The 25,760-nt window shown below is 33.3% G+C and overlaps 2 protein-coding genes across 2 annotated transcripts; both read left to right on the top strand.

The window, feature by feature from the left end:
• The first annotated feature begins 711 nt into the window (after nt 1–711).
• LOC111700783 (uncharacterized) lies at nt 712–3,756 on the top strand. Its single transcript, XM_023471822.1, has 7 exons — nt 712–820; nt 1,052–1,141; nt 2,201–2,273; nt 2,652–2,726; nt 2,913–2,997; nt 3,266–3,561; nt 3,618–3,756. Exons 2-7 carry the CDS (start codon nt 1,068–1,070, stop codon nt 3,693–3,695), a joined length of 681 nt encoding a protein of 226 aa, XP_023327590.1. The 5' UTR covers nt 712–820; nt 1,052–1,067; the 3' UTR covers nt 3,696–3,756.
• On the top strand, nt 3,741–24,461 carry LOC111700774 (putative GPI-anchored protein pfl2). The gene is made up of 28 exons (XM_023471812.1): nt 3,741–3,815; nt 4,255–4,328; nt 4,615–4,685; nt 5,160–5,245; nt 6,205–6,290; nt 6,546–6,622; nt 6,967–7,044; nt 7,491–7,787; nt 8,158–8,585; nt 9,182–9,251; nt 10,751–10,830; nt 12,265–12,336; nt 13,128–13,284; nt 13,736–13,929; nt 14,550–14,631; nt 14,999–15,174; nt 15,636–15,785; nt 16,999–17,129; nt 17,425–17,606; nt 18,225–18,322; nt 18,571–18,657; nt 20,264–20,331; nt 20,651–20,911; nt 21,419–21,587; nt 22,134–22,239; nt 23,448–23,489; nt 23,783–23,839; nt 24,396–24,461. Exons 2-27 carry the CDS (start codon nt 4,255–4,257, stop codon nt 23,809–23,811), a joined length of 3,351 nt encoding a protein of 1,116 aa, XP_023327580.1. The 5' UTR covers nt 3,741–3,815; the 3' UTR covers nt 23,812–23,839; nt 24,396–24,461.
• Nucleotides 24,462–25,760: the final 1,299 nt, after the last annotated feature.

Genomic DNA, 25,760 nt, shown 5'->3' with positions numbered 1-25,760 from the left:
ATTTAGGAACAACACGATTTGAGAAAAAGTTTTGCCTGACATCTGATCTTGGTCTTTTTGATATCAGATTGTCGTGATATGATGTATGTCTAGTTAACCTGGTGGCATCGACTCCAACCTTACTGAACCAAGTGTTGTGGTCTACTCTGTCTATTCCCTTCAAAATTTTGTACGTTTGGATCAGGTCTAGTTTGGTTCGTCTGTCCTTCAGTGACAGTATACCTAGTTCGTCAAGCTTTTCCTCATAGGTCCTGCCATTTAAACCAGTGATCAGGTTGACCGCCCTGCGCTGCACTTTTTCTAATATTTCAATATCCTGTCCAGTCCAGGGTGACCACGCCGGGACCGCAAACTCTAAGTGACATCGGACAAATTGAGTATATAACCTCAAAAAAGTAGATCTGTCTCGGTAAAGAAATGTCCTGGTTATTTGTCCACCACTATCTATATCCTATTTTACTTGCTTTTATCCCGTACTCTTTTCGTTTGATTGCTTTTACCTAGTTTTTTTGCTATACAAATTCTTGTTTTTTGTTATATTAAGAATCAAAAAGAAATATATTTTTTATTTCTGAATTTAACTTTTAGATAAACATGATTCTGTTTTACATTTGAATAATATATTTTGGAAAAAGTCAGTTTAAACCATAAATGCAAATCAATCTTTTCCCAAAATTATTATCTAAAATATTTTTCTTTCCCCCCCCCTTCCAATTAACTCCTAAATTAACCCCTGTTAAGATGTCCCTTGCAAATCCCTTCAACCTGAGAATCTGAACCTGGCACCGAACCTTACAGATGATCTCCTCATAGTTGTCAGGTATAATTTATCTATCTATATATATTATATATCTATAATTTATCTATTTATATATCTATATATCTATATATCTATAATTTATCTATCTATACATCTATATATCTATAATTTATCTATATACTATATTCTTATCATCAATCTACCTATATGTCTGTGTAAGAATCTATCATTTATCTATCTATCATCAACCAATCTATCTATCTATCTATCTATATCTATCTATCTATCTAGTGCTCCCCGATGGCATATGCTGAGCTGGGTAATGTCCTGGTCTAAGCTTGAACAATCTTGTTTAAATCTTCTCAAAGATCCAACTCTCAGGTATTAAGATGGAGTTTTCTCCGCTTTATTCAGGTGGCAAGCGGAGAAAATCCTCCCCCCCCCCCTCTCTCTCACTAACAACCTTGTCATCTTCCGCCAAAAACCAGTTACGTCATATCAGGATTTTGAGTGTCCATTGCTCATGACATTTTCGTAATATTCTTATTCCCGATTACTTAATCTGAGTATTTGATATTCTTCTTAAACCGTTCTTTCTTCGATAAAGTAGAGAAAAATCAAAAACCGGTTTTTTAAAGGAGAGTCCCTCCTGTTTCTGTATATTACCCTTGAATGGCGCGCGAAATTTCAAACTTATCGGCTTCATATACGCGACTCTGATTTTATACACTTTTCAGGATACAAGTATAACAAGATTAGGTTAGTCTCGATATTAAGAAAAAGAGAGGATCAAGCATTAATCTCAATATCCACCATTCTAAAGTTTTTAGCTCAGAGTATCTAACGAGGGGAGGAAGGCCAACCAATCTCTAGTCCGAACCACGTTCTCATCATTTTCTCGTCCGAACCACATCGAAATCCTCGTCCTTTCAATATTATTTTTTTTTGTAGAACATCGTTTATGGAGCATTTTCATTTTTACACAAATCTAAAATTTAATTGGGAAAATTTGATATTTCATCTATGCCCTAACGTCGCCATATTTTTAAAAATTGTATTTATTTTCTTGGATCGGACACTTAAAAAAATAATATTGAAAGGACGAGAATTTCGATGTGGTTCGGACGAGAAAATGATGAGAATGTGGTTCGGACAAGAGATTGATGTGGTTGGCCTTCCTCCTCTCATCTAACCTTGATAAACACCCTGTTTATGAGTGTCCATTGCTAACAATATTTTCGTACATTGGAGCGCATCCAGAGTATTTAACCTTAATAAACACCCTTGGCCTTAGGTAATTAGATCGAGATGCAAAACACACTTCAGATTTCTCTTTTTGACCCTCCCCCTTTATAAAGATTTAGTATAACTCGTCAGTTTGTGCGCTTTTCGTTGCAATAAAAACGGTGATATTTCTAAATAGTAGTTTTGTTTTTAAAGGGAACCCATAGAGGACCTCAAGTATCTGAATATAGACTATACTCAGTTTAACGGATGGAGCTCAGATGAAGAGGTAAATATGTAGATTTGAGAATAATAACAATAACAATAAAGACAATAATAATAGCAATATAATTAATTATTCTCGCGTTTTACCGGCACCAATCTTCCAGCTTTATAAATAAGAATGTTTATGTAAATCCTTGATCAGCCTAAGGTTTAATTTCCAGCTTTATAAATAAGAATGTTTATGTAAATCCTTGATCAGCCTAAGGTTTAAAGGAAACTGTTGTGACTTTTAATTACTTGCACAGTCCCTTTAATGGTTTCATTTGTTGAATGCTCTGCTGTCTTTTTAATAATACAACTACTACAAGTGCTACTACTACTGCTACTGCTACTGCTACTGCTACTGCTACAACTATTTCTACTTCTGATAATAATATTCTAGGTAACAATATATACTGGTATTGAGAAGGGATATGAGAAGTGGTTACTGGATGGACCTGATAGTGATGATGGCAAGGTAAACAATTGATTGATGGATTGATTTCAATTTGTGTTCTTTGATTGATTGATTTTTAGTTTGCTTAGCAAAATTGATTTTTGGCTAGTCTGTTTTGATTTTCTGAATTTGATTTTCTGATAAATTTGAAATCCTGAATAATTACTGGTTAAAAGATTGATTTTATCTTATCTAATGATTGATTAGATAAGTGAGAAGGAAGCTTCAAGTGATGAAGAGTTTGATCACTCAATTGATTTTGAGAACTACAATGATCCTGACAAGTATTTAGGTAAACTCTACTTTTTAACGAAAAACCTCCGTGTTCTGGAAAACGTTCAGGAGTTGATTACTTGCCTCAAACTCGTCATCCTCTATTTAGTAGCAACCTTTTGGTGTAATCATTGGATATTTCTATAATTGACTACTTGATCTACAAGCATTTAAAGGTTGCAAAGATATAAGGAAAAAAAAGTTTGAAATCATAGTTTGCACTGCTTAAGTCCCCCCCCCCCTGTTCACGTCCCTAATTTTGCCACCAACTTGTTTTCTTGTTACAGTACCAGAGGACTATCTAAGAAACTTCAAGCCAGAAGAGAATACTATGAAGGCCGAGGAGTTAGAGAAGAAAGAAGACAATGAAGAGACAAAAATGGATGTTTGTCAAGATAAGTTGACCGCAGGTGTAAAAAGTGATGTCCAAGAAGACTCCCAAGAGTCTCCGAATGATCCTGCCGCAGAAACCAAAATGGAAAAAAGATCCTCTGCTAAAGATAAAAAATCCGGGAAACAACCTGAGGAGAAATCCGCCAAGAAGAGAAAAGCTGACAGCGAGATTAATCCTGAAGTCCTTTTGGTATGTTTTAATTTTTTACTCAAAAGCATTGAAATAATTGATAAATTTTATTTCAGGATGAATTTTGCAAAGAAAACCCTGATTCGCCAATGGTAGGAAAACCTGAAACAAAAACAATGGAAGTAGACAAGTAGATTGACCATGGATCACAAAAAAAAAGATTTTAAATATATTTTTACAATTTACATTTTCAGATATTTTTTTTTACAACACAATGTGAAATCATTCGATGATAGGGAAAGCTTAATGTTGAGGTAAACAGATTAAAAATAACATTAAAAAAGTAAATAACAAGATATTTAAAAAAACCTCAATGCAAGGATGAATTGCCTGTTTCACAATGGTACCCTTGAAAGCTTTGTCTGAACAAGTATGAATTAGATATCAATGCTTATTTTTCCGAAAAATGATTATTTATTTTCAATTGTGGTTTCTCTACAAAAGTGACCATTTCTACTACAGGAAAACATACAGGAATTATCAGAATTAAACACTTTTAAACCAGAAAAACGACAATATGTTCCATGATTATTGATCAGTTAAAGGTTTCAAGGGTATCGTTGTGAATTGGACACTGTCATATTTGCATGGAAGGTCCCTTGAAATTACACTTACAGTCCCTTTAAGAGGGGGAAAAGTGAATTTTTGAAAAAAAAGTTTCAATATTTGTTTTCTAACTGATATTTGTTTAAGATGGAGGGATATAGTGTAAGTGAAGAAGCTCTAAGAAATGTGGAATCTATTAGACAAAAGCTTCTGCTTTCCAGGTATATTGTTCAATTAATTCAAAACAATCGAGTAAAATAGCGCAAATCTAAAACGCTTAATACAAATATTTCTCCACAGATGTGCGTAATGATATGCAGTGTATTCTGTAACCGGCTTATTACTCTTTGAATTGGCTCATATATGGCTAACTGTTAGTACCCCGTAAACCTAGTGACAGTATCGCTGTAACACTTGCATTAAAGTACATCATTTGGACATCACTTTTTTAAATACTTTTCTACGTCACTTTTTGCCAACAATCCCTTTAACCATTTATTATTTTAGGTTGGTTCCTGGCCTGGAGTTCTCTTTTAAATCATCTTTCCAGATCTGTATGGTTCAGATCAATACTTCAGGTAGCATTATTATTCTTCTTGTGATTTATTTCAATAAAAAGTGTTTTCCGTTAGTCTTAATCTGTCTTACATTATTAACTTTNTAGCTGTTATAATAGTTAAGTTCGTAGAGTCTATTATTTTTCCCCAGGCCTTAAAATTATTTCTGTTTTGAGAAAGTTCATCTTGATTTTGAATCGTAGATAAAGCCTGGTAAGATTTGAGTTGACAATTTTATTGATTACTACTTTATGTGAGATGAATCGATGAAGTTATGTTGTTTATGTGTTTATGTTGTGATGTCTCCAAGGTTGGTTGGTTCTACGGAGTTGTGTTGATTGATTGATTGATTTCTGTAGGTGGGATGGATGGAACCAGTTTGGTTGGTTCTATGGAGTTGTGTTAATTGATTGATTGATTTCTGTAGGTGGGATGGATGGAACCAGTTTGGTTGGTTCTATGGAGTTGTGTTAATTGATTGATTGATTTCTGTAGGTGGGATGGATGGATCTAGTTTGGTTGGTTCTACGGAGTCAACTACTATCTCCAGCTCTGCACTCAGGACAGCACCAAGCACACAGGTAACACAGAGCTAACGCCAAGATAAGATGACGGAAGAAAAGAAGGATTTAACATGTTAGTTTGATCCCAACAGAAATCCGACGATTAGTAAAAATTGTAGTTAAAAATGTATTAGATCAATTTCAATTTTAATTTCGGATTAAAGCGTTGAAGAAGGGCTCCCTAAAAGTCTGATCGATTTGACCAGTGCATAGAATCCATTTAATTTTGATGCGGATCCGGATCTGGATTATGTATCCGCACAGGAAAAAATGGATCCGGATCCAAATCCGGATCCGGATTCAGGTAATTTCTTTAAGATTTACTGAATTTTTTAACAAAGCAAAATTTCCAAATATGTTGTCTTATTTGGGTTTCGAGAGTAAAAAAGGTTTTTTTTGCAGTTTTTGGTTGATATTTTGCCCTTTAGATCCGGATCCGTAGATCCGCATATTATTGCAGATCCGGATCCTGATCCAGGAAGCCAATATCTTGCGGATCCAACGATCCGGATCCTAAGCACTGGTTTGAACACAATCACGACAGCTTGGACTGCCCTTGATTTTAAATAAATAAAATTACTTTGATTAATATAATGATTGTTTGTGTATTGTTGATCTATCAATTGTTTGATTGATTAAATGCTAGATAAAATGAATGATAAAATCAATGATAAAATGAATGATAAAATGAATGATAAAATGAATGATAAATGAATGGTAAAATGAATGATAAATGAATAATAAAATGAATGATAACTGAATGATAGGATGATTAAATTAAATGAAAACATATATTTTAGGATTAATGATAGGATGAATGATTTAATAAATAGTTGATTGTAAGGATTAATGATTAGTATGGTCTATGATTAAATGATGAATGATAAGGATGATAAATGAGAGTTTTTTTGCTTTATTGATGGATTTCTTTCTTGATTGATAAATTGGATGATTGATTGATTGATTAATTGTTCTAGGTTGTTGAGTTGTCTAGTAGCACTAGTACTACTCAGCTTCAACAGACTTCAGTTGTTAGACCTCAGATAATGAATTCTCCTTTACGGTAATTTTTGTTTTTAATTTATAATAGAAGTCTAAATCTAAAGTACAATATTAGCACGATTATTCTTCTGTACTGTACTATGCCTGTACCTGTACCTGTATTGCAATTCACTGTACCGCAATTTACCTATGGTATTGTACTGCGATGTACCTATGGTACTGTACTGTACTTTACCTATGGTACTGAAAGTGTACTTTTAGTGTAGGTACTGTATTGTACTGAATTGTAGTGTAGTTGTACTGTTCTGTATTGCAGGGGTTTCACTGGAAACAAGAAGTTCCTGTACAGGCAGGGAAACCAAACCTTTATCATAGAATCCAGCGCTCTTCTAGGTAAATATTTTTAATTCATTCTATAATCCATTCCTGGTTTAATTCACTTAATTCACTTAATTCACTTAATTGTAACAATATATTTACAGATGTAATTTTATATATACGTGTTGTGTACGTTCAGTTTTAAAATAAGATCAAAACTAAAGCGAAACTTTTTTTCAAATCTTTACATTTAAGCTTTTAAAGATTATCAATGGAAAATTGTATTTGACGTTTGATGAAGATTGGAGATGTCCGTTTCTTTGTTGGTTTCTAAACTTTTTGATTATTTGATTAATTGACTATTTGGTTCATCTTTATATTGGATGGTGATTCAATATATTGATTGATTGATTGATTAGAAAAACTGCGTGCTGGTGGTACACTAAGATTACCAGTGACTGCTCTGCGTCCTGTCTCCCTGGTACCAACCTCTCAAGGTAGACATTTTAGTACAAAATTCTTTTTTTTCTGAAAAAATAGGTTTTTTCAGAAGAAATATTTTTTTTTGTTTTGAATCCTATATTATTTTGTTTTTGCTGGACCTAACTAATTTATTTTTTCTCGATCAAAGATTATTATTTTTCTGGAGTTGGTCTTCGCTTCTCAATATTTGGTGAAAAATAACAATCAATCTGAAAAAATTTAAATTTAATGAAGATCTATGGGGGATGATGTTTTTTTAGTTATTATAGAGTGAAATCATATATGAACGAGGACGGAAATCTCTTAGTTTGTTTGATTTTGTATTTAGAATTAGAATTAGATGCAGAAAATCAGTTTTGGAATCTTTTGATATTGTTTATCAGTGTAGAATATCAATTTTGGATTTTTGGATTGATTATAAAATATTTTATAATCTGTCGTCAACAAACATATTTTCCAGGAGTTCTTGGGTCCTCGTCTAGTCAACTAAACCTTGTATCCTCATCTACTAGTCTACCAACACTCAGAACATCATCAAATCTTATAAGTCAACCCAGTCAGATCAACCTACCAAGTCAAATCCACATACCGAGTCAAATCAACCTGCAAAGTCAAATCAACCTACCAAGTCAAATCAACCTACCAAGTCAGATCATATCTAGTCAAATCAACCTACAAAATCAGATGAATTCTGTCAGCCAAGAAAAAGAGAGGAAAGAGTCTGAGGTTTTGACCCTGTCTTCTGCAGGGGACGAAGGTATACCCCCCTACTCACTATTCTAATGTTTGAATGATTAAATAATGTCCTACATCTACTGGTTACTTTATGCGTTAGGTCAAATTGAATTTGGCTGTTATGCAATGTTTTTCTAAAAATTGCTCAGTGAAAAAGTAGCACAATAAAACAGGGGTTTAAAGTCGTTCTCTTTACCCACAAAAAAAGTTACCGCGTGAATTAAGAATCTTTAAAAAATAATCTTTAAGTTTTTCAATAATTTATGTCTGTAAATGATAAAAGAGGCAAAAAAACCCGTTAAATTAGCATCCTAATTTAGATTTCTATTTCTCAGGAAGAAATTCCTTAACATAGTTAATCTTGATTTTCACCTTTATTTTTCTGTGTCTAGGTTTAGCAGGTCGGTTGACCAGCATGGTTAGCTCAGGTCTGAGCCTCATCTCCCAAACTAAACCAACCCCCAGTGTTATTCTTGCCAAACCCAACGGAATATCCCTCAACAGCGGAACCACCGCTAGTGGAATAACCCTGGCGGGCGGAATAATTACTACCTCGAACGGAATAACGCTGGCGGGTGGAATGACCCCTGGATCCGTAGGGTTGACCCTGACCCAAGTTCCTCGGCCAAATCTTTCGGTGTCGGGGGTTGTCACCCTCACACAGACTCTTCCTACAGCTGTGAATGCGACGGGTCCGATAACCTCCTCCCCGGTTCCCAGACCGACCCTACTAGGTGTCGGATCCCCTTCTCAAAATACAATTATTGTGCAAAGATCTCCACAGACCCAGACCTCCATCTTGCAGACAAATCAGACTAAGGTAATGCATAGAAAAAACATAAATATTCAGGGGTTCCACAGTGGGACCCACAAAATAGTGAAATTTGAAGACGATGTTTAAGAATTATCTGTATTTGATATTGTTCTAAAGTTTAAAGTTGAAAATCAACTTATTAAGTGAAATGAGGTTGTACAGCACACTTAGACTTGTTTTGTTATATTCAATCTCAATCTTGAAAGATATAAAAAGAGCACATTCTACCATATAGGAGAAACAACTTGCCAATTTGGAAAATCTACCAGTTTGGGAGGTGTCGTATCGTAATTGCACTAATGATTGATCGGACTAACGTACATTCGCACTAACGTTCATTCGGACTAACGTTTTATTTGAGGGTTAGGTTAGGTTAGGTTAAGACAATTTCTGGGCCGCGGCGCTGCGGCTAGGACAGGCTAGGGGGCCGAGCGCCGCGGCTAGGACAGGCTAGGGGGCCGGGCGCTTCGGTCACAAGTGTTACTGACTTTAGTGCAAAAGTACGTTAGTTCAATCGGACATTAGTGCAAACGATATAGCATCGTTTGGGAGAAAACTTTATAATTTCCGCGGAAAAATTTACCAATATTTAAACTATTTAGTCCGATACTACTCGGTTTCTACTGACCCGTACTCCAGTATCCAATCCACCTGTAGCATCATCTACACCAGGTATTATTATTATTATTATTTTTTTTTTTTTTTATTATCATTGAAGCAAGAAATATTTAAATGGACTGTCCTTGTCATTTTAAGCGACCTTCCATTTAGAGAGGTGCACATCCAATTCACAGCAATACTCGTTAAATCCTAATCTAATCAATAATATACAAAGATACCGTAGTTCTTGTTTTCCCAATGTTTATGAAGCAAGATATTCGAAAGTCACTTGTTCAGAGAAACAACAAACGAAAATAATCAGTTTTCAAAAACAATGAAAAGTCATTTGAAACAACGTTTACAGTTCTTTAAAATGACAGTTGGTACGAGTTTATCAATCATACATGGTGAGTGACCCATGGAAATGCCAGTTAAGAGACAACTTTATGATCATGTCTTCGATTTTTTTCTTATGATTTGAGACATTTATTCGTCATGGTAGTTCGTGCATTATCTTGTTCTTTAATTACCGGAGATATATAGTTTTGTAGAGATTTAGACAATTTTAATCATATTTAATTAATTAAAATTATTTATAAGATCAAGGCATCTTCAAATTGTCTCCTAAACAAGTATACATCAAAAAGTTAACCAACTTTCAAGCCAATACATGAAAAGATGTCGGAAGCCTAGATTTGTTGTCTCATCAATCATCAATTTGGTTTATTTTTGATTACCATAACAAATTGTTCGTAATATTTCACTAAGTTTAAGAAATTGTTTTGAAATTAGGCATTTGATCTATTCCCATTCTTACTATATAGAATATGTACATTTACAATTGTTGTGCGGTCGCCTTGTAAAGCCAATTTGAATGTTTATGCCTATATCCTGAGTATAGCTTCAGTAAGGTCTAAACCAACTATGGACGCTGATGTAAACATACTGTGATTTCTTTTCTTAATAGATGACACTCGTTTAAACCACTTTCTTCTCCTCTTTTTATCTGTTGTTAAACTGTAAGAAAATCTACCAAGTAACACCAACTGAATAAAGATCAAAGAAAAAAACAGTTTATATATAGAGAGAGTAGTTTGAAACCGGTCATTCAAAGAATATCAATATATAGATACTATCTGACTACTTATTAATTTATCCTTAATTATAATTCTCGATGTATAATAAAAGTTTTATCAAAAAGCTCACTGTCACATCGCTCTGGGCCGTAGTAAATTTGAATTCGAACAGGACCTGCCCAGTTTGTACCGGCCTGCCAGATAACAGCGAGTACTACCCGATCCTATGGTAGCCCGGTTCCATGTATTCTATACAGTACGTCGCCCTAACCAGACTAACATACGACAGGGGTCAATTTTCTTAGCATAGTCGGAGGGATAACTCGACAACTCCCATGGCGCGTTCAGACTTTTTACAGTACCCGGCCCAATCCTAGGCCTATTTGACCGACCCCACTGGCTTAGTCCACCGTGCACAGATAGTAAAAGTTAAAAAAGAGGATGGGCAAGCGCTCTAAAAGCCTTGTGTCAAAAATAATGAACTATTTACTCTAGGAGCCCCAGATATTATCCGACAGCTAAACATTGCTCGATGCCAGGGTCTAGTTGTTCTACAGAGATGGGGGGACAAACAGGTAAGGACCCCCCCTCCCTCCCCCCCAAAAAATTCTTGTGATTACAAAGTTAGATGCAAGTTTTTGTTGAGTTGATAGCCATTTTTAAATGGTTTGGGTATGATAATGCATTTTTGTCGAATTAATCCACTTTATTTTTTAAGAATGCCAAATATGTAAAACACTTCACCATTAATAAAGATAGATTGGGCATAAGACGACATTTCGGAACTTTACAGATATAATTGTGCGCAGAGATTTGAAATATTTTCCAAACTTATAAATTACCAAAGGTTGGTTGTGAACATTGGCTGTTCTTATGTTATTGAGTACATGCGGTGTACATGAGTTATGCATTTCTCCGTAAAATGTTCTTTAAATAATTCTTTTTTCGGAGTTATTTTACTCTTAACGAAAGGAATGATTAAATGCAGTATATTTGTAAAATAAACCATTTGTAATGAAACTTTTCATCTAAAGTCATATAAACAAACGTTCTAAAAGGTCTAAACTAAACCCTTAAATTTTACAGTTTGTGGCGAAGACAGTTTTCTATTATTTTATTTTTTTATACAGCAGAGGGCTGAGGGTCGAAGAGGGGGGGGGGTTACCCACCAACACTATATTCCAGCAAAGAAATATCATCAGTACGGCGTTATAAGGGGGGCTCAACATAATAAACTGACTCAATCATGATTATGATGGTAGACCATCTTTAATGAAATTTTGCCAAATGCACATATTTAAACGAATTCTGACTCAAGTTGTTAATTTTGGATATATAAAGAGCCAAATCCGTAAAAATAGAAAAATTTAATTTTTTCTACTTCAACCCCTTTAAACAGTCCTTTAGTTTTTTAACCTGAAAAGTGCTTATACGCTCCCCTGGAATCTGGATATGATTTTTAAAAATATGCTATTTTCTTATCAAAAATGAAATCATTGAAGTGATAATGTAATCATGAAATCCATTAAAATCACCAAACATCCCCGCTTTTTATTGAAATACACCTAGAAGTTTGAGTTCACGGACTGCACAATCCTTGGTGATTTTGCGTACGTAGCTATCTATGTTTATTTATTTATCTATTTATTGATCTAGATTTCACTAATCAAAGGGGGCTGTGGAGCCCCCATACCTCCCATTGAGTACTCCTCTATTTCCATCAATCCATGAATGTTAACATATTTCAAAATACTCATAAATCCCCAACTTTTGTAATTAGGGGCACAACTTACCAACCATAGATGTTCCTGAGAGCCAGAGAAATTTTAACCTTCTGGTTCTCAGGAACATCTTTGAGTGAGAATAAGTTTAAGCAGTGAACGATGTGGTTTTATGTTCATGTTCAAATTGGGGGATCATCATCAGGGATTAGATGTTAATTAATCTATGGGGGGGGGGGAACTGATTACCCTTTCAGAAAAAACTGTCTTAAAAAATTGTATCCCTAGGTTCTGGTTCACAAGGCAACTGGAAGATGGATAATGAGACAGGGAAACCGACTTGTAACAGTTCCACCACAGGAAATTAGAAATAGAATCAGATTCGATTTCATCACCCTTTTTCTAAAATCAATCTCTCAACTAAGTTTTTGTGAGCTCAGCATTATATATTCTAGAAAATATGGTGGGTGAAATTGCAAGGGTATTATAAACCACATCAGGAAATTATCACTTATTAGCTAGAAAAACAAGGATTTCTTCATCTTTTTTCTAAATTCAATCTCTCAACTAAGTTTTTGTGATGACCGAGCTCAGCATTATACATTCTAGATAATATGGAGGGTGCAAACTGCAAGGGTATTATAAACCACATTAGGAAATTATCACTTATAAGTCAGAAAAACAAGGATTTCTTCATCTTTTTTCTTAGAAAAAGGTTAAAATTATGAAGACACTGACAGTCCCGTTTCTCTATCATACCAACCTTTGTTGAGTGAATATCGGGCAAATCCCAAAATCAAGAATAGGTTTCTTCAGGTTCACAGTCACGTACTTCAAGAATGGTTGAAAAATAAATAAATCTAAAAGTTTTACATAACGGTTTACATACCATTGACGCTTGGGTGATTAAATTACTCCTAAAATAAAATGGATTCCGATATTACTAATAAAAGGAAACCATGATTATATTTTGAACTTTGCAGTATGTTTTGTGTACCAAAACAAAAAACCGGTTTATAAAAACAGTTACTCTATCAGGGACGTTGCAATTTACATTTCAGTATGAAAAAGTAAAACCTTAAATTGGTTCAGAAATGTCCATACATCACGATATATCATTGACACTATTATTCATATTTCTGGTTGACCAGGCTCTGGGTATAACCCCTGGAGGTCCAGGAGGTACAGGAGAAGGTACTCCAGGTACTCCAGCAAGACCAGATAGTTCTACTCCATCCTCTACTCCACCTTCTCCAGCAATATCAACTAAAACCATGGAACAGTTGGCAGAATTTGATTCTATTCTTGGTAAATATTTGAGATTAGTTTGGCAACCCAGCTTTGTCTGAGGATTTCCCACTAAAGTTTACCAAATCAACTTAGAATTTTTAAACAAGGCTCAGATCATTCCGGAGGTTCTGCCTAAGTTCCTTTACAAAATTTGAGGCAAATCGGTATTATACCTCTTCATTTATATTAGATACAGGGAGCTTTAAATTTCATGGGTATTAAATATAGGTGTTCATGGGTGCTGGGTAGATGTTTTCTTATAAAATGTGCCTTGGATTCCCCCCTCCCCCTTTTTTGAAAATGATCAACTTTCTATTAAACATGTATTATGCAGTAAGAAAATGGGTTAACTGTAGTTAATTCCAAGGTTATAGTGCATAAATATGAGAAATCTTATCTAGGTCTAAATTTTGCTCCGGGCCGATATAAATGTTGGGTTATTCTTTGATAATAAAATAATAATGTTTAGAGAGTAAATTCAAGACTGAGATTAGTGAACCCAGTTCTCAATCCCAGCTCAGCCATCTTGGACTATCTCCTCCTACTGCTGGAGCTACTCCGTCTACCGGAGCTCCTGGAGCCCCTGTAGCTACTGGAGCTACTCCTAAAGGAGTTCTTCTTCCAACCTCTCCTGTGAAGAAGGAGTTGCTTCCTGCTGATAAGGTGAACACTTTAGAACACTGATATTTGACATAAATAACCGATGCCTAATTCCCTGAGAGGCTTCTCACTTAAAGGGAATGTAAACGGAATTGCAAGAGACCTTCCATTCATAAAGAGGCATTTCCGATTCACAACGGTACCCTTGAAACCTTTGTCCGGACAACAATGAGGTATGATGACCACATTTGTACAGCTAAACATCGAGTGCCAGGAGACTTCAGTGTACGGTGTACACTGTACTCTCCGTGACGCGGTTTCTTGGCACTTCCCGCTACAAAATCCTTGATCAAGCAAAGGTTTAAACCGGACATGCCACTTAATGGAATGTCACTTGAACTTACGATTACAGTCCCTTTAAGTCTTTATTTGAATACTAATTTAAAGTAAACAACGATTTTTGTGTCAGACATTTATTTCACTAGACACTATTATTGTTAACATTTTTCTATTGAACTTTTAATTAGGGATTCCTGACTAATTTTATAGATTCCTTAACGAACCGTGTTTAAATTCTAATGATTTCTTCTTGGAGAAAGTGGAAACTTTTAACTGGGGTTTTCTGAAAACTAATTTTTAAATATTTGAAAAAGTTTGTTTTTAAATTCTTTCTGTTGTTGCAGGTTCAGGAGGATCCTGAGACACTGAAACGGATCCAGGCGATCCTTGATAATTACAACAACCAGGGAATTGGAACAAACTTATGTTAATCTCTCATGTTCTTGAACTCCCCCATCCCGTCTTTCCCCCTTTTCTCCCTCAACCCTCCTCCATCCGCCTTTCCCACACACACCCCTCCATCCGCCTTTCTTAAAGTGATAGCACTCCCTCCCTCAACCTGTTCTCGGAAATATCCCAAATCTAAATTTTTCAATAATTTTTCTTTTTTTCTAAACACATGAAAAGTTTTAACATTACCAGTTTTCATTACTCGAATGTTTACAAAACTTTACAAAATTGTCAAAAAATAAAATAAAAATTTGTTTTAGTTTTTATCCCTTCACTTCGTTGATTTTCTATCAAAAATATGTTCACACATTTCCATTCGATAAAGTAAACAACATTTCTTTAGATTCTCCTCAAGGTTCTGGATTAACATCAGGTTCTTGTTCTCCGAATAGTATAGCTCCTCCCTCCGTCTCCCCCTCTCATCTACCCACCTCACCCTCACCTTCTCTCCCTCAAACCATCTCTATAGTCAGCCAACCATCGGCAATCTCCCTCATCACAAACTCACCAGTAAAACAGGTCAGAGTTAGTTTTTTTAATTTCAAGTTTTTTTTTTCCTTAAAATATGATTATTGATTATTTCTTTCTATTCTCATAATACTTCTTCCTTTTTTTCATCCGTGCTTTCATTCTTCAATCCTTCTTCAAATTTATTCATCCCTTTATTTCCTTATACATTCGTCCTTGTTATATTTATCCTTCCCATATTCATTTGTCCTTCCTGGTATTCATTCATCCTTATAATCATTAATCATAGTTCCTCATATCCAGTCATCCTTATATTAATCCTTCCTAATATTCGATCATCCTTAACCTAATATTATTTATTTTCAAATTCATCCTTAAATATTTTCAATAGTCATCCTTTCAATAATTAATTCATTTTGAATTGCTTGAAATATTCGTTTTCAAAGTCATCTTTAATTTTACTAATTCTCCTCTCCATGATTAATTCATCGCTTATAAAATTGCCTGACCAGGATGCGCTGAGTTTAGCTATAGCTGAGATCAAAGAAACCTCCGACACTAATCATCAACTACAGCGGGAAATAACTGTGCCAAACCAAACTTCTTCTATCCAAACCCAACCAAACCAAACCCAACCAAACCAAACTAGACAAATCAGACAGGTAAGTTCTATTACGGAATATGTAACGTTAATATTTTAATAAAAGCGGTACTCATCAGTCATCAGCCAACTCAAAAATAAGAACTTTCTCTCCATTTTCCGTAGCTGCCCCTAAATTCTTTAGGGTGAGTCATTTTCTAGGGTTGAGCCATTGCTTCACGGCTCACCCTTGTATCTGCCCATAGACGCATGTACACAAGACAATGTTACCCACAAAGAAAATACGACCTGAAAATGTTAAAATTAAACGTTTTAAAGTTGGAATTTGTTTTGTGACTTAATTATAGTTGCCCCTTGTTCTTAAATTTAAGATTTGGCTTTAAAACAGCAGTTCGTTCTCAATGTTCTTAATATTCGGGGGGGGGGGGGTTCTTGATGTTTAAATATTTAGAGTTTAATGAGTAATTGCCCCCAGGCTCTCACAACAAATGGCAAAAAAAAAGAGAGAAACTAGAAATACAGAAATCTCCGAAATTCTTCATCAATCTAACATAAACTAACATGAAAAAATCATACTTGGACGTGTGTGCGAGAACATTTTGAATGGAAGCTGATGATTTTACAACATTTTTCTTTTTAGTATTTTTTAGGTGATTACTGAAATGATATTTTTTAAACATATTTTAAACATATTCTCTACAAAAGTACAAATTTTTAACTTCCAAAGAAAATATTTAAATTTTTTATGTTTGAAGAAGTAAATCTTTTTGACAAAAAAGAGAATTTTTTATTTTTATTTTTTTCCAATTTTTGTGGGATTTAAAAAATGGTCTTGAAAATCTAAAAATTTTACGATATCAAAAACATGTTCTTAAAAATCCTAATTTTGTTCTTAGTTTTTCGCAATATTTGTTAGAACAATCTTAAATATGATCTTTATATTTTTTATAAACTTTTTCCGACCAAAAGATATGGCACAGAAAGTATAAGAATAATGCTAAGACTCAAAAAAATTCTGTAAAATTGTCGCAGAATTCTCAATCGTTGTGAATAACCCTGTATGTTGACTGGTTGTACTGGGCAATCACTAATCGTGTAGAGTGCAGAGTGCGGAGTGCAGAGTGCAGAGTGCGGAGTGCAGAACAATGTTCTGCGACCATTTTAAAGAAAATTGCCATGTTATATAAAAAATATTAGCCTATCCGCTTCTTCTGACTGTTATTGGAAACAAGACATACAATGAGAATTAAAATGTTAAAACTAAGTAATTCCAGGTAATGGTTCCTAGCGGGCTGGCAGCTAGCCTCGCCGGTCAGCGTCTCATGTTGGTCAACAGTGGGGACGGAGGACGAAGAATGTTGGCTGTGAGACCTGTGCTGGTCAGCTCATTAGAGGCCGGGAACAGGTATTGGTTCGACGCTGAAAACTGATTTTTTTTCTTTAATAAAGGAACCGTCAATGATATTTAAGTGAGCATCCATTTTAAACGTTTCATGCCCGATTCAAAACCGTGCCCTTTAATTTGAGTTCAAGTTAACATGTATAAGATACTATTTTTCAATCTAAATATTGATTTAAGATGAAGGATTATCTATTAAATAACTTGCGGATTTATACGCAAAGACAATGGATGAAATTGATCTAAGGAAAAACACGAAAAATATTTTGAAAAACTTGAATTAACTTCCAAATTTGTTCAGTCCTGGTGCGGAGCCAAGGGTTACAACTCTGAGTAGTGGAAGTATTGGACTTAACTCTAGTATTGGAGTAAGTAGCGGACTCAACACAAGGTTCTCAATACCTATCACTGTCTCCCTACCCACCTCCCCGCTACCCGTCAGCATGGTCAATCTTAACAGTCTTGACAAACCTCTTCCACAAGGTACATCTAGGGGAACAATAAGGGGACTTGTAAGGGGATTAAGGGTACACTAAAAACATCATGAGTCAGAGCTGAAAACTTTAGAATTGTGGATTTTGAAATCAATGCTTGATCTCTTATTTTTGTTAATCTGTAGATAGATATAGTCTTCTTTTTCATATCTAAGAAAGTGTCTAAAATTTAACCAATCACTGTGTCGTTACCATAAACCAAACAGCCATTCAGAATCTGGGAAATGTTGCGCAAAATCTTTAAAAGAACTGTTATTGGTCGGAAACTAGCAGGGATATCCAAAAAAGAGGATTAAGCAGAAAATCTAAAGTGTCCACAGTGGATATAAAGATTAAGCAAACGAAATTAAGGGTATCCTTTATCCAACACAAGAGCTTACAGCTCTGATCAATTTGGATTTAAACATAATTTTGTCCGATAAAAAAAATCCTAATTCTGTATATTTTTGAAAAAAAAAAACTGTTTTGCTCATTTCAATCAGTCCCTGAGAATTAGTACAGTACAATTTAGTTGAGTGAGGTACAGTACAGTACAATGCAAGCTAGCTCAACTTCTTCTTACATATTAATGAATTCAGATTTATAAGTAATCTATTTATAATTTCAGGACTGACTTCTCCTTCCTATGATAAAATGGAGATGGATCGGCCAGTTACTCCTGGACTAGGAATACCCATGGAGATGACTCCAGGACAAATTATGGAGGTAGTAACCATTCATCCTCAAAGACTAAAATAATATAATAATAAATGTGGTTAGTGTCCCATTCCTCGAACTATGATTTGATTTGATTTTGTTATATTTTTATCGATTTAGTTTTAATTTTCATCCTGCTTATTGTCTTCAGAGATTTTTTTAGGAATATAAATTTGCTTAAAAATGGAAGCAATCGTTCTATTTGAAACAATTATCCCAATGTTTTTTTTAAAGATTAACATACATTTTTATTTAAGGCTGAGATTTCCGCCACCCTTCTTGACAGCCCTGCTTCTCCCTACCATCTACCACACCCACTCTCCCCCCCTTCTTCAGAGGACAGGGTAGGGCGTGGTTCATTCACATACATTTCTAGGGCGGGCCAAAGTAACGTATCTAGATTTCTAAAAATATTGCGGAAACATCGGTTAATAAGAACCATCAAGTTTTTGTAATTAAATTATTTTTCATCTTTACATCTGTATTAATGTTTATCTATCTATCTACCTATCTATCTATCTATCCATCCATCTATTTATCTATCTATATTTACACCTGTATCAATGTTCATCTATATTTATCTATCTATCTATCTGTATATCTATTTATCTATTTATCTATTTTTAAGTTTGTATCAATGTTTATCTATCTATCTAGATTCTAAATATCTGTATCAACGTATATCCATCCAAATATTTATCTATATATCTGTATCAATTGTGAGCTAACTATCTATCTAGATATTTGTATAAATATTTATAAATCTATCTATTTATCTATCGATATATCTATAGCCATGTTTATTCAAGTATCTATCTAGATTTCTGTATCGATGTTTATGTTTATGTATCAATCTATCTAGATATATGTATCCATGTTTATCTAGTCTAGATATCTGTAATCATATGTTTCTATCTATCTATCTATTTATATATTTCTAGTCATCTGTATTGTATATCTTTATCTATGTTTATCTATTTATTAAAATTTCTGTATTCATTTTAATACATCTTAATATGTCTAGAATCTAGAGTGTAGATATCTGTATTTATGTCTATCTATCTAGATATCTGTATTAATGTCAATCTATCTAGATATCTGTATTTATGTCAATCTATCTAGATATCTGTATTTATATTCATCTATCTAGATATCTGTATTAATGTCCATCTATCTAGATATTTTTATTTATGTCTATCTAGATATCTGTATCCATGTCTATCTATTTAGATATCTGTATCCGTGTCCATCTATCTAGATATCTGTGTTTACGTCCATCTATCTAGATTTCTGTATTTATGTCCATCTATCTAGATATCTGTATTTATGTCTATCTATCTAGATATCTGTATTTATGTCCATCTATCTAGATATCTGTATTTATGTATATCTATCTAGATATCTGTATCCATGTCTATCTATCTAGATATCTGTATCCATGTCCATCTATTTAGATATCTGTATTTATGTCCATCTATCTAGATATCTGTATCCATGTCTATCTATCTAGATATATGTATTTATGCCCATCTATCTATATATCTGTATTTATGTATATCTTTCTAGATATCTGTATCCATGTCTATCTATCTAGATATCTGTATTTATGTCCATCTATCTAGATATCTGTATTTATGTATATCTATCTAGATATCTGTATCCCTATCTAGATATCTGTATCCATGTCCATCTATTTAGATATCTGTATTTATGTCCATCTATCTAGATATCTGTATCCAAGTCTATCTATCTAGATATATGTATTTATGTCCATCTATCTAGATATATGTATTTATGTATATCTTTCTAGATATCTGTATCCATGTCTATCTATCTAGATATCTGTATCCATGTCCATCTATCTAGATATCTGTATTTATGTCTATCTATCTAGATATCTGTATTTATGTCCATCTATCTAGATATCTGTATTTATGTCCATCTATCTAGATATCTGTATCAATGTCTGAGTCTATCTACTCCTTTGATTCGGATACCAGAAAATCTAATATTATTAGGTAAGAAAAAAGTCAAAACTTTTAAATTCTTTTTAATCCTATTTTTGATCATATTTTTAATCCTATTTTTGATCATATTTTTAATCCTATTTTTGATCGGTATTTTACTTATCATAAAAAATCCGCCTTGCAAATTGTAGAACCTAAATTCTGACTTTGTTAGTTAACTTTTGGATTGTAGTGGGATGTGATTTGATTTGATTACTATTACTATTGTTATTTTTAGTTTTAAATTATTACCATTTTGATTACTTTTTTAGAAAATCATTTTGTCACCAGTTGATAATTGTTGAAGCTATTTCAAATTCGGTTATTTTAGAATTAACCTACCCGTGACACCGAATTCAGAAACTGACGAAACTAAATCTGACAATTCCGGAGACCTAAACACCAGACCGGAAGTTATGTCCTTGCAACCGGAAACGATGTCTCCCTCCCTTGAATCCCTTATCTCAAACCAACCCAAATATGACGCCAAAGACATAAATCTTCCAGCTGTTAGTGAGCCTGGAGATGACATCTCGGAATCACCTGGCCAAGAAAATGACGCTTTTGACATCTTAAAAAACGGAATTAAAAGGTAAGAATCAGTTGCACAACGGAACTGTTTAAAGCTCTACAGAGTTCTTCCAAATAATTTTAAGAACCCTTAATACAAGCCGGGGTTACTAGAGTAACCTTAAGCTCTTTAATCAAAACTGCTGCATAATTTAGTTATCCGTTTTCAGATAGAAACGAGGATATCTAATTTATGCTATTCTTCAGTTCCTTTAAGAACATCATTTTGAAATAATGTCTTCACTCCACAGTTCCTTTAAGAACATCATTTTGAAAAAATGTTAACAGTTCCTTTTAGAACATTATTTTGAAATAATGTCTACAGTTCCTTTAAGAACATTTTTTTGAAATAATGTTTATAGTTCCTTTAAGAACTTTTTTTTTGAAATAATGGTTATAGTTCCTTTAAGAACATAATTTTGAAATAATGTTTACAGTTCCTTTAAGAACATCACTTTGTAAGTGATAAAAGAAAATGTCAGTATTTTGGGTTGGAAAAGGAAATTATATTTTTAACGTTTTTTAATAGGGAACGTCGCGCTTCCGCTAGACAAACCAAACCGGAAGTAAAACCCTCAGAACCCAGACAAAGCCGCAAAAAATCCGGCCGCTCGGACGAGCTTCCGCAAATGAAGAAGCTTAAACGCGACGATACCGAGGATGAGCGGATACAGGATTTATCCTCTTCCGGTCCTCGAGTTAGTCAGAGAAATAGAAATTCGAAACCATAATCTTTCTCCGTTGATACAATTCGAAACCGTAAAAAGTAGCGTAGGAAAAATTAGATAAAAAGTTTCTTCCTGGAAGAATGAAAATTTTCTGTTTTGTTTTGTTTTGCATTTAGAGTTATTCCTGTTTGTACATTTGTCTTTTGTTGGTTTTTTGAAAATATTCCTTTAAATACAGTGAGACCCATAAACCTGTGAACAAGGTAGACGTCATTTAAGCGATCTTATCTGTGTTTAGTCATGTTATGAAATCTTTATTGAATTGGGTCTGTGTAAACTGCACAACTGCTGTATTTCATGTTCTAACAGTCGTCTTCATATTCCAGAGTTTTATGGGTCTAATTGTCCAGTTTGTCGAGGCTTAAAAATTATATAAAATTTTACTGTTAACATTTTCAATGATATATATTTCTATGAATCAAATAATACTCATAATACTTAATAATTTCTCGAGGATTTTAACAACTTTACAATATAATTGCCAAACCAAAGTTATAAACTTTTCTCTTTCTAAAGAAGAAACTTAGTTTGCGGATTGCATATGCTATGATAACCATAATGCGTATTGTGTGTGCTATTATTAGCTACCAATCGAATGACGCAACCAAGAAATGTTTGATTTGTAAGTAAATTTATTTGGTAATATCCCTTTATACCCCCTCCCTCCCCCCCATCCCTTCAAATTTTAATAATTACCTACAATTTTCTTCAATTTTTTCTGGTTAGTAGAGAAGTGTTTGCCCTTCTACTGTTTACTAGTCCAACACCTCAGCTTCAACCAAACCAAAAATGCTCAGCCAATGTTAGGGTTTGTAAATTTTCCGAATTATTTTTATTCGGAAATGTATTTCCGGTTCCGGTCGATGGCTGCCTTTTTTACGGAACTCTTGTAAATGTTAACCAGATTTCCGGCTTTGTAACTTAGGTTTCCGGAATAAAGTTTCGAATAAAACCCATACGGAAAAGTTGGAAACCCTAGCCAATGTTTTATATTCGTAGCTTCTAATTTTCTACCTTTAGATATTAACGTTGTTCACAAATTGTATAAATGCTAATAATGTTTTATGATTCAATGTTTTTTATGTCTTTTCTCCTCTTCAGGGTTTTCTACCTTAAACAATTAAAATGTTCTCGCAATTTTATTAAAAACTATATAAAAAAATACTTCAGTTTTTTAATAAAAAAATGTCGTCTTAAGATACTAAAATTTAAAAGGTTTAATACAGGACAAAATTTTGCTTGACATGTTAGAACCATATATTTTCCACTTTGCAAAAACTTCCTTTCTTAAAAATATAAATTGCAATATTTTTCTATAAAAAGTTGTGTCTCTGAAATTGATTATTAAATGTGCAATTATTACCCTGATATTGTTTTTGATCTCACTTTCTATGTTTCTGATTATCTGAACTTTCCCAAAGATAAAACCTGTTAAACCGGTATTTTCCAGTAAATTATGATCTCGTTATCAACTGTTCTAGTCGCAGTCTCCTTTAGTTCTTTTCAGTTTCTCTCTACACTCGTCAACCATGTTAGTTTGGGTTCATATTCACCCTTAGATGTTTATGTTTTGTTTTCTGAGATCCACTGGGTTTTTATGCCACTTTTTAAATTTAAAAATGTTAAAAATAAATTACTAAATCTAAAACCCCGGAAAGATAGATTTTTGAATTTGTGCTTTTAAGACATTAAAAGGATTTAAAATGGAAAATGTTTACTCTCGATTTTTCCAATCTTAAATTTGTCTTTTCCTAAATATTTGCCTTTTCTGGTATTGTTCATGCCTCTCAGAATTTCTACCAAATCAACTTCATAATAATATTTTTTAAGGTGTTTTGAAGACTCGGATCTCAGATTTCATGCTTCAAGAGTGTATAAATATTTCCTTAAAAGGGTGGCGGGGGGGGGGGTTAAAGTTGATTTTTAAAATTTTAACCAATAAGAGCGACAACTTTCTTATTTGTTTCGCACTTCAAGAATCAAATAATATATGGAGTGTTAAAAATCAAACTTAAGTAAGTTTTATTTTTTCATTTAAATATGATTAAAACTATCCAATTAATTCTCAATCTCCCACGACATTGGAAACTTATTTTTTTTTAAAAGAAAACGCCATGAAATTATATTTATGGCGACATTTTTGGGATGTTTATACACTTCTGAAGTATACTTTATACCTAATATTTTAACATAATAAATTTTACATTGTACATTAACTGGAAGTAAGCTAAACAACACGCGGGGGGGTATCTCTCTCTTTGGTTTTTTATTTCAAAAAGGAGCTGTTGGGTGATTTCAAATGAGTTTTTATTATAAAAGTAACAATCCTGAGCTAGAATAAAGTAATACATTTTTACGTAAAAAAATCCTAATTTTCTTTGATCAAAAGAATATTTTTATCAAGGTTGCTCTTTCAAAGGCTACCTGATTGCATCTGGCATAACACTTTTCAGTGGAGACTCGCTTATCAATACTTAATAAGTTCCAATAAATGTAAAGCCATGTTAATAGAGTTTATAAAATACAAATTTACTTTAATATGCAGGGTTGCCCACAAAGCATGAGATTTTAGAGACGATTGTATGGAAATTATACTTTCTCTGCATCGATTAAATAAGCCATCAAATTACAATATTGAAGACAGAAGTCTTATATTAACCTTGCAATCGTGGGTAACCCTGTATATTTGCCGGCACTAAATTAAATCTTTTTAAAATAGAAATTCAAATTTTTATCATTCTAGTTTTTGGGGTATTTTGCTGTTAACATGTTGTTTAGCTGCTTACAGGTGTAGTAAACTGTCTGTTATTCGTGTAATATTTTTATATATCTTGAAACTATATATATATATTTATATATAGTGGGATTCCATAGATCTATTCTGTAATAGTAATAAAATAATAATTTTCATCTTTTTTTATTTTCGAAGATATGACTTCGATTAGATTGTCATGAGATCATTTAAATGGTTAAATGGTAGATAAGTGAAATTGCTGTATTCATCATTGACAGCTGATTTATTAGGAAAACTGTTTATGTTATGATAAAAGTATAATTAATAGTAAGAAAAGAGAATAGAATATATATTAGAGTCCCTTTCAGCCTGAAAGGGAGTTCAAAGTGTACAAATCATGTAATTGTTCACAAATTATATGCAGTATAGTACATTAATACAGTATGTTCCCTAGACTATCCAATCCATTTCAATTTCGAATTATTTAAAGCTGTTAAATAACCTTTATAAAATGAATTAGGCAAATAAAAAACATTATTGATTTATAGTTATAACGGAAAATCATCGTTTGTAAAGTGAAGGGCATAGAGTCTATGTGAAATTATCATTGGTCAATTATGAAACCAGTCTATTTCATAATTTGGTTTTCTTTAAATGTAAATTTTAGATTTTCTTTAGAATGATGTTCCAGGGCCCAAAAGGTTATATAGCACAAATATGTGAAGTACACCTGTAGTATGGAAAGAGTACATCTTTTCCTATTAAATTCCACTCTAATATATATTCCATTCTCTTTGATAGTGAAGCATTGTGTTAATCATTTATAATTATTTTTCAAGAAATTTTTCTAACAGTTTACCACGAAATATTGGTTTAGCGTCGAAATGCAACAAAATTCATTTTTACGTTGATAAGTAAAAAGGTTGTTGGCTTGAAACTCTTGGAACCCAACTATTGCATATTAATTAACCCGTGTTAATACTTTACAGAATGAAGATTTAAGAAGCTTTAAACAAAATATTAAAAAATCGTGAGTTAACCATTAAATAAATTCAGTTTTAGAAATGTTTTAATCGGAAACATTTGTTACAGAAATTTAATGATAGGAACCAACAGTTTAATATTTTTTGTTTGCAAGACTTGTGCTTTTATCACAATAACATCACTTAGTTTATGATATTAATTAAGTAATCTGATGTTGACTTTAAAAGGAACAAAAGGCAGAATTTTAAGAATTTAAGCCGCGGCTTCAGAGTGTATTCAATGTTTTAAGATTTAAGCCGGCTAAGATTCATTAAGTTCGGACTCTAGTGTTTTTAACATTTTATTTTTTTCTGAATTGTGTGGAAAAGAGACGCATATTAGGTCCTTGTTTTTTTCTAGATGTATATTGTACAGGGCTAAGCACA

This window comes from Eurytemora carolleeae, unplaced genomic scaffold, assembly GCF_000591075.1.
Source record: "Eurytemora carolleeae unplaced genomic scaffold, Eaff_2.0 scaffold169, whole genome shotgun sequence".
Lineage (NCBI taxonomy): Eukaryota > Metazoa > Arthropoda > Copepoda > Calanoida > Temoridae > Eurytemora > Eurytemora carolleeae.
This window is presented reverse-complemented; position numbering and strand designations above follow the sequence as displayed.